Below are 10,000 nucleotides of genomic sequence, written 5' to 3'. Positions count from 1 at the left end.
TTGGAAAGGAATGATCAACGCAGTGAGGAAAGAGAAATAGAGAACAGAGAAGATACTGTAGATAGGACATAAAGCGTAACCACAGAGGAGTAAGGGAGTAAGATAATGACATGCTGTTTGAAAGGTGCAATCTGTAGGTTACTTTGTTTTTTTAAAGTATTGTCCCAGGCCGGCAGGATTGGGGGAAAGGGTCTTTGAGAGTGTATCGAGCACTTATTGGCATAAATTGAGTTGTTTTGTGTGTGCATTGACTCCTTGAGCATTACAGGGGTTGAAGAAGTTACAGATTGCACCTTTAAAAATGAATGATTTCACCCAAAAGTAATCCATGCAAAGAATGACAGTAGAAAAGTAACAGTGGAAGCAAGAGATCACTTGAAATGCAATGGATCATATAAACATAGCATACAAATCTAACACTAGTGGCCAAGGTGGATATAGATAGAAATGCATGGACAGGCTATCCCTAGACTTTTAGTCAATGATCCCAGCATTTCAGGAAAGCCCTTCTGACATTTGTACACACCATGTGCCACTTCCTTATTCCCTTGGAGATTCTAAACAATGGCACAGGTTGAAACATTCTTGCTGCACTCGACATACTGTGGAGATTAGGGCTGTAGCGGTCACTAAATTTTCTCAGCCGGTGATGTCAAGCAAATAACTGTTGGTCTCATGGCAATTGACCGTTAATTAAAATAAACACGTGGAAGTCAGGAAAAGCTACATGCAGACCTTTGGAACATCTACAATTTAAAAGTAAAAAAAATCCATGTAATATAGCCTACACCTTCACAATAAATCCATTATATATTTTAGACAGGTCTAAAGAAGAATGATAAAAAGAAAATGCAGTCTATTTCAAAGGAACAGAATAGCATACTCTGAGTTGTCTTTATGTTAGGTCCTGATCTGGCTATGCCAAATGGATTTGGGCTACACTAGTTCATTTAGTAGACCACAATTGCTTAGAATTCCATGGCATTATTTTATATTATGAAGAATACAATTGAACAAAGCTGAATTAAAATAGAAACGATTTGAGGGTGTGCGGCTATTCTGTATTGAGCGGTTAACAAAGAAATAGGTACTCCTATATGCTTAATTTAGAGTTATTTATGCAACTTTAGTTGTGCTACAAACATTGGGCTATATGTTTTGATTTTTAATACATTGTAAGGCTGCATGATGAGACTCTAATGATGATTTGAAAAAAGTTGCTTGAAAGGCATGAACTCTGCTTAGTTTTTTTGTGCAGGCTGTACACACTTCATCAGTATCTCATTCACAATTTGACAAGCACTTGATAATGCCTTGAACTTCACGGCGGCCTCCCTTTGTGTGGCCGTAATGTACCCTAAAAAATCCATGCCTTTTGCGGCCAGTGGCTGTTGTGCCCTTGACCCGGAGTGCTGTGTTGTGCCCTTCTCCCGGAGTCCTGTGCGCTCCGAAGCACCTCTTACTCACATGGCTCTCCATCACGTGATCGGATCTTTCTCACAGGCTACCAGTGAAGACGGACATCTGGGATGCAACTGCGCGCGTCCTTATCCAATTCCGAGGTGCATATTAAAGATATTGGAAGAATTGTCCCCATTGACTTTTCATCAGCAAACAAGATGTGTAGGCCTACCGAACAGCATAAGCACTAGCTTATGTCAATCTACTATCCCCCATAGTACAATAGTCAACCTATTCTATTCTGTGCGAGAAATAAATATTCCAAAACAGTCTGGAACAGTTGTGGGATGCAATAGATCCCAAATGAATACAACCACTAATATCCAAAAACCTTTTTCTTGCCATTTTGGCTGACAAAATAGAGCAGAACATTTAGCTTAAAATGTTGATAAATTAGGCTATTTGTTCACATTATAAGCGCAGCAATGTGCACATTGGCTATAAGGCTATAAGTGCAAATGTTTTATTAAACAGGAAAACACCATTATTAAAAGTGACCGCAATTGTGATTATGCATGTAATGCTTTTATTATAAAATTATCTTCCCCAAACTTGAAACTCACACGCTGCTTAAGTATGCCAGTTAGGCTCTACACCCCTTGTAAAGCGGATTAATGTGCTTCATTTTAAGAAGTTATTTGGCGACTTTAGTTATGATTACAAACCTTAGCAAAACATATAAACTATGGGCTAGGTTACATGAGGTGTCCGACTAAGATTAGAAAATGTTTTTGTTTTTTAAAGGCATTGTTTCTTATGCTGGGCATCATTCACAGGTGATAATATATAATTCAGGCTAATATTGTCACCTTCAGACTATTCTTAATTGAATCTCGTCTTTACATTTACTAAATAATATGTGTGTGAAATTTGTTTTGATTTAGAATGGACCATTATCATGCACCTGTATTGAAATAGGGGCAGTGTGAAAAAATACATGCCATCTATGCACTTAAATAGCGAATGGAGGATGCTTTTCCTGTGGTTCATTTTGATGCCACCCAGGTAGGCTATACTCCTGTTGTAAAAGATAAGCAATGTGCTTAATATTATGAAAGTTGAGAAATAAATATAGTAAGCCTAGCCTATAGAAAGCTGATGGGATCCTCCTCTTTTTAGTAGAGACCATCACTTTTTTCTCTTGCAATTGCGAAGCCAATAGAAATGTTGCGCAACATGAGCTCTCATGTGGAATTTGACTGCCTTTATGACCGCTGGTGTGGCGGTAATACAGTCACCACAACAGCCATAGTGGAGACTCTTACAATCCCTTAAAGGAGTGGACAAACAGGCCTTCACGTGTCCCTGCCAGATATCACTTTCTGAACAGGCTTTTTGAACAAATAAAGGAGGGGCCAATGGAGGACGATCGAGAGCAAATCTATGTGCTCTTCAACACCAACCTTTGAGGCCTGCTGCAGTGTTGGCTGCTTTTCAAGGTCTTACCCGTTTAGATGGTTTAGGGTTAGGGAAAACAACTTTAGCAGAATCTCTTTGCCAAAAGTGTCATGAAGAAAAAACAACTTCCTGCCATTTCTGCCTTCAGTTCCTTCAATGACTGAAGTACTGTATATAAAAAAATAAGCTGTTGCATTGTTGCATTGCTGTGTTGTCATCTTAGGTCTCTCTTTATGTAGTGCTGTGGTGTCTCTCTTCGTGATGTGTGTTTTGTCCTATATTTTCAATCCAAACCCCAGTCCCCGCAGGAGGCCTTTTGACTTTTGGTAGCCCACCATTGTAAATAACAATTGGTTCTTAACTGACTTGGCTAGTTAAATAAAGGGAAAACAAAAAATAACAATATTTAAAAATACACACAGTACCAGTCAAAAGTTTGGACACACCTACTCATTCAAGGGTTCTTCTTTATTTTTACTATTTTCTACATTGTAGAATAATAGCGAGGACATCAAAACTATGAAATAACACATATGGAATCATGTAGTAACCAAAAAAGGGTCATATAACATTTTAGATTCTTAAATGTAGTCACCTTTGCACACTCTTGGCATTCTCTCAAACGTTTGAGGTTGTGACAAGGTAGGACTGGTATACAGAAGACAGTCCTATTTGGTGAAAGACCAAGTCTATGTTATGGCAAGAAGAGCTCAAATAAGCAAAGAGAAACGACAGTCCATCATTACTTTAAGACATGAAGGGCAGTCAATGAGGAACATTTCAAGAACTTTGAAAGTTTCTTCAAGTGCAGTTACAAAAACCATCAAGCGCTATGATGAAACCGGCTCTCATGAAGACCGCCACAGGAATAGAAGACCCAGAGTTACAGTTGAAGTTGGAAGTTTACATACACTTTAGCCAAATAAACTGAGTTTAAATGTTTCACAATTCCTGACATTTATTCCCAGTAAAAATGTCCCGTCTTAGGCCAGTTAGGATCACCACTTTATTTTAAGAATGAGAAATGTCAGAATAATAATAGGGAAAACAATTTAATTCCGATTTTATTTCTTTCATCACATTCCCAGTGGGTCAGAAGCTTACATACACTCAATTAGTATTTAGTAGCACTGCCTTTACATTGTTTAACTTGGGTCAAACGTTTCGGGTAGCCTTCCACAAGCTCCCAGTGGAAGCTTTTTGGTTGCTAACTTGGGTGAATTTTGGTCCATTCCTCCTGACAGAGCTGCTGTAACGGAGTTAGGTTTGTAGACCTCCTTGCTCGCACACGCTTTTTCAGTTCTGCTCACAAATGTTCTATGGGATTGAGGTCAGGGCTTTGTGATGGCCACTCTAATACCTTGACTTTGTTGTCCTTAAGTCATTTTGCCACAACTTTGGAAGTATGCTTGGGGTCATTGTCCATTTGGAAGACACCTTTGCGACCAAGCTTTAACTCCCTGACTGATGTCTTGAGATGTTGCTTCAATATATCAACATAATTTTCATCCCCCGTGATCCCATCAATTTTGTGAAGTGCACCAGTCCCTCCTGCAGCAAAGCACCCCCACAACATGATGCTGCCACCCCCAAGCTTCACGGTTGGGATGGTGTTCTTCGGCTTGAAAGCCTCCCCCTTTTTCCTCAAAACGTAACGATGCCCATTACAGTTCTATTTTTGTTTCATCAGACCAGAGGATATTCCAAAAAGTACAATCTTTGTCCCCATGTGTAGTTGCAAACCGAAGTCTGGCTTTTTTAGAATTCAAGGCACACTTAACCAGCATGGCTACCACAGCACTCTGCAGCGATACCCCATCCCATCTGGTTTGTGCTTAGTGGGACTATTATTTGTTTTTCAACAGGACAATGACCCAACACATCTTCGGGCTGTGTAAGAGCTATATGACCAAGAAGGAGAGTGATTGAGTGCTGCATCAGATGACCTGGCCTCCACAATCACCTGACCTCAACCCAATTGAGATGGTTTGGGATGGACCGCAGAGTGAAGGAAAAACAGCCAACAAGTGCTCGGCATATGTGGAAACTCCTTCAAGACTGTTGGAAAAGCATTCCTCATGAAGCTGGTTGAGAGAATGCCAAGAGTGCGCAAAGCTGTCATCAAGGCAAAGGGTGGCTACATTGAAGAACCTAAAATATATTTTGATTTGTTGAACACTTATTTGGTTACTACATGATTTCATGTGTCATTTCATAGTTTTGATCTAGTAGTAAAAATAAAGAAAAACCCTTGAATGAGTGGTTGTGTCCGAACTATTGACTGGTACTGTGTGTGTATATAATTTAACTAACATCTCTTCAATACAGAACAATATATACATCACTCCTAACCTACTTCAAAAGTATTCCTTCCTGCTTGCTATCACGTTAACTAGTCCCACTCACCAGGTCGATGAGCTTGGTGATGGGGATCTCCCGGATGGGCTTCTTCATGCGGCACAGGGTCTCCAGTGAGGTACCGAAGCAGCTGGGCAGGTAGTTGCCTGAGATGGTGATGAAGTAGTCCTTGCCTCGGTCCAGATGCAGCACCAGAATATCCTCGATGGCGTCCTCTCCTGAGTTGAGCAGAGTCACCGAGTCCTTGCTCACATACACATCCAGGAAGATCTCTAAAGTTTCATCTGGTGGGGAGAGACAAAGAGGGGAGGTGTTCATTAGGGTTTAGGATGGAAAACATTCTGCAATGGAAAGTAGACGTGGGCTTTTCTTATTGAACAAAATCCTTGTTTCAATCGGTTTTCTTTCGTTTTGGTGCCTCAAGAACAAAGCTCTAGTGGTATGATAACTGAACAGGGATAGCCACACTGGGAACAAAAGATACATGCACACAATGGGTTATGACAGAGTATAGATACTATACAAATGCATTCTTCGGTCCAGTTGCAAAACAACCCCTATGTAAAATATTTGATTGGTAGGCCTATAAATAATATGGTAGCAGCATGCCCTCTGACAGGCTTGGTAGGACTTTCAACATATTGTATAAGTATCAAAAGCGTATTTAAGGAGTAGAGGCTAGGGGTCGTATCTGGACAGGCCTTCCTTCTCCCTCCTCTAGATTATTCAACTGATTGATCAGTAAATCCTTAGATCCACTCAGATCAGTGAAATCCCACCAAGGAAGGAGTAAAGGATGCATTGTGAAAGTATCCCCAACAGACAGGGCCTGTGACTGACTGTGGAAGGTAGGTGCCATGGCTGAAAGTGAAGTAGACTCACTGGGCTCTAGGAAGCCTTCGCTGGGCTCGGCGTGGAGCCAATTCTTGCAGTACTGGGAGTCGTTCAGCTTGGGAATGAAGGCAAAGTGACAGGGGACCTGCCCGTCGTTGGAGATCACAAAACGCTCCCGCTGAAGCTGGCGGAACTTGACGTCCTTAAAGGTGAACTACGGGAGAAGAGGGAGCGAGAGAAAGAGAGAGATGTTGGGAGGACAGACACACAGTAAGCCAGAGTGCAATAATATTTGATTGATCTATGCAAAGCAGATTGTTTAAAATACAAATAGATGCCCATGCCATTCTACCTGTGCAAAGTAACTCAAGCATCTTGGCAGGCTTATATCAATTTTCTTAGTGATTTAAATTCAGACCAAAAAATTGCCTGTCACAAGTCCCTGATTCAATTCAAAACGACCATGTCCCTTGCTTACTGCCCAAAACAGAGAATTATTGATCTGAAACAACATGTCAGTGGGGAGGACATGCTGGACAGGAAATCAATACGATGAGAGTCATGGCTCTGTACGTGTGCATGTTCTGTCTACTCACCTCTCTGTCGGTCAGTGACAGAGACGGGAGGAATTCGTTCTCCATCCTGTCCATCATGCGCACAATCTCCTCAAAGACCTTCTTGTAGCGTGCCTCATTCACCACCTTCACCTGTTACACACAGATTCATTTTCCATCAACACCGATATATTCATTATAGCATAACTAAGCACGCTATTCGAGAATAAACACATTTGAATCAAATGTATATGTATTTATGATTCTCAATAAGCTGTATAGTATGTTAAAAGGTTTTTATGTCTGTTTTACTTAATGGCTCCTTTGGCTTAGCAGATATGTGTTTATTGTGAAGGTGAGGTCTCCATTGACTGCCTTGACCTGAATCAGTCAGATGTGATTTCCAGACGCTGACAGACAATGTGGTGAGTAAGTGGCTCCATGATCCTTACCCCTACGCTGAAGAGGGAGCTGACGGGCTTGTGGTCGCTGGTCTTCAGTTCCATGTGGCTCCTGTAGTGGAGCTGCTTAACGTTACTACCCCTCCACAGGATCCGGTCGCACCACGCCGGGACACGACACTTACCACTGCAGGAGAACCCCAGACAGAGAGACAGTGGTTAGGAGGCACACGGTCAGCTAACCTCACACAAGGATCGTGTTCATTTTGGCACTAAATGTAAATGAAAGACAGCGGATTGAAACAGTGATAGACAACATCCAATATGAAACAGTAATTTTCGCTTTCCGCTGAAAAGTTTTCCAAACAGGTTCAGTTGCATGCCACACAACCCAGTGTCTCCCTAGATACCTTATATTGTTTTCCAGGTAAATCACAAAGGCCCCCAAAGCAACCTCCTGAGTCTCTTCAAATTATTTTAGGCAGGAAGGGAACAAAGCTAGTTAGGGCGGCCTACCATGCCTATTCAATACTGGAAAAACATTGCCTCAAACAGCTGTCTATATTTGAGTAAGGACTTGTTTCATTACTGGGACAGAAAGTTTGGAAAGGTGGCTTTTCAGATTTGACCTTACACATAAACATGAATAATCAAGGTGCTATGGCATATGAGGACTATCCAACACAGGATATTTCCTTTACACTCTGTTGGGTGGGGGAGTAATAGTTTACAGCTCAAAATACCAAACTCTCTGGGTATTATATACTGTAAGTACGTACTTGGAGGGAAAGGAATCAGGATCAGTGGTACATTTACCTAGAGTCCCAACGGTCCGTCTTAGCATCATACTTATATGTGGGCATGAAATTGATCTCTCCCTCAATGAAGTCTGTGAAGGCTCGCCTGGTCTGTCTCTGGATATTCAGCTTCACACAGAGGAAGGAGGGGAAATATAGCAACAACAAAGGTTATTCAGAGACAGACAGAGGAACTCCTGTATTTATAACCCTCATAAACAACCAGAGAGAAAAGGGTGAATGAGGGATTACACCAAAGTTATTGCAGAATACAGAACTCCACCCAAAAAACATTTACTTTTATTTAGTGTCACTCTTATCGTTGAGGTTGCCGTTTTCTGTTTTGGTAACTGATTTGTCACAGTGCAGAATGACAACATGATTTATGTGCAGTATTGTTGAATTAAATGTAAAAAATGTATGACAGCGCTGAACCTTACACTTTAGGTTGTTTGCATAAACAAGCTGTAAAAGTGTGTGTATGTAAATATTCCCACCTGGTCATACTCCTGCAGCTTCCTTAGTTCGTTGTGGGAGATGAGCTGTTTGACCTCAGCTGCATCGTACACAAACAACCGGTAGTTCAGATCTCCTACCCAGATCACTACACTGGACCACAGAATGGATGAAGAGTTATGCATTGTAGCACAACAGCATGTAAAGTCTTACAGTAACACCATAAGTTTACACATAATATAAAACTCTATGAAAGTAATAATAATAATAAATGCCATTTAGCAGACGCTTTTATCCAAAGCGACTTACAGTCATGTGTGCATACATTCTACGTATGGGTGGTCCCGGGGATCGAACCAACTACCCTGGCGTTACAAGCGCCATGCTCTACCAACTGAGCTACAGAAGGACAGTTCACTATTTACTTTGAAATTATGTTGAATTACATTCGTTTTTACCTGAGAATTGTTTATTGGGTATTCAATAACACAATCATCACAGGACTTTGTAAGTACTACTTCAAAGAATTACATGTATTATGGGCAATGACGACAACTGTAAGCCCCTTAGGTTTTGAAATACTATTATTGAGAACACATGCCCAATGCTTCACACTAAATGGTATGCTAGTGTAGGCATTGGATCAATGCCTATGACTTTACAGTATGGGTCTTGTAAGGGACTGACTCGTGTTTGACGATGGTGAGGGGAGGGTGGTCTAGCAGGTGGAAGCTCATGCGGGCACAGATGTCTTTGTAGTCCTGGTTCCTCCTCTCAAAGTCCTCGACGTGGGCCGCCAGGTGGGAGTTGACAAAGCAGAAGCTGGTGTTGTGGAACACAAAGCGCACCGCCACGCCTCCCTTATTCCCCTAATGGGAAAAGAAAGCATTGAATGTTGATTGACTGATTTGTTTGTTCAGTGAAGTGTCCCGCAACAAACGCTCAGCCCATCAAAACTTAAGACATCTGTGGCGTTGTGTGGTGACAAAACTGCACATTTTAGAGTGGCCTTTAATTGTCGCCAGCACAAGGTACACCTGTGTAATGATTGTGATGTTTAATCAGCTTCTTGATATGCCACACCTGTCAGGTGGATGGATTATCTTGGCAAAGAAAAATGCTCATTAACAGGGATGGTAAACACATTTGTGTGCAAAATTTGAGCGAAATAAGCTTTTTGTGCGTATGGAACATACGATCTAGGATCTTTTATTTCAGCTCATGAAACATGGGACCAACACTTTACCTGTTGCGTTTATATTTTTGTTCAGTGTATTTCATATAGCATGAAAATATCTGTTAATTTACATTTGCGCATAAATATAGTGTATACGTTCTGTATACTTACCTATAAAATGGTATAAAGTTATAAAGTTGATTGGAGAAATAGGAGAACAAACACTTCCTCTTAGTTGACTTGACTCATTCGTACCATTTTTCCCATGATGCCAGTTCCCACTTGCTCTGCAGCCACTTCTTTGATGTGATTCTTGTGCACCTTGTTGACATACACCACCAGCATCATGCCCACTAGTCGGATGGTGCGCACCTGCGGGGACAAAAGCATCCATTGTGGACGACATTCATATCCAAATAATATTACGTCTATTTGTGTATGAACCAAATAGATTGATAAGGGCATCTGCTGCCATTGATAAGTGTGTGATTACGGACATTATTTTCCGTAATTACAAGAATGTAACATTTTTAGTTTAGCTGATCGAACCATTCCTGTTTTACA

At 41.1% G+C, this 10,000-nt stretch overlaps 1 protein-coding gene across 4 annotated transcripts in view; it reads right to left on the bottom strand.

Annotated features, from left to right (window-relative positions):
- The window catches only part of ocrl (OCRL inositol polyphosphate-5-phosphatase), a 39,728-nt gene that overhangs the window by 12,303 nt on the left and 17,425 nt on the right, over positions 1-10,000 (bottom strand). For all 4 annotated transcript variants that reach the window (XM_046323017.1, XM_046323020.1, XM_046323019.1 and 1 more), the window contains exons 11-18: positions 9,692-9,808; positions 8,947-9,128; positions 8,301-8,412; positions 7,823-7,932; positions 7,058-7,193; positions 6,648-6,758; positions 6,100-6,265; positions 5,266-5,501 (exon numbers count right to left, since the gene is read on the bottom strand). In XM_046323017.1, the coding sequence (XP_046178973.1) occupies positions 5,266-5,501; positions 6,100-6,265; positions 6,648-6,758; positions 7,058-7,193; positions 7,823-7,932; positions 8,301-8,412; positions 8,947-9,128; positions 9,692-9,808 (1,170 nt within the window). The remainder of the gene's footprint in view (positions 1-5,265; positions 5,502-6,099; positions 6,266-6,647; positions 6,759-7,057; positions 7,194-7,822; positions 7,933-8,300; positions 8,413-8,946; positions 9,129-9,691; positions 9,809-10,000) is intronic.

This window comes from Oncorhynchus gorbuscha, linkage group LG23, assembly GCF_021184085.1.
Source record: "Oncorhynchus gorbuscha isolate QuinsamMale2020 ecotype Even-year linkage group LG23, OgorEven_v1.0, whole genome shotgun sequence".
Lineage (NCBI taxonomy): Eukaryota > Metazoa > Chordata > Actinopteri > Salmoniformes > Salmonidae > Oncorhynchus > Oncorhynchus gorbuscha.
The sequence above is the reverse complement of the archived record's forward strand: the minus strand, read 5'-3'. Positions and strand labels throughout refer to the sequence as shown.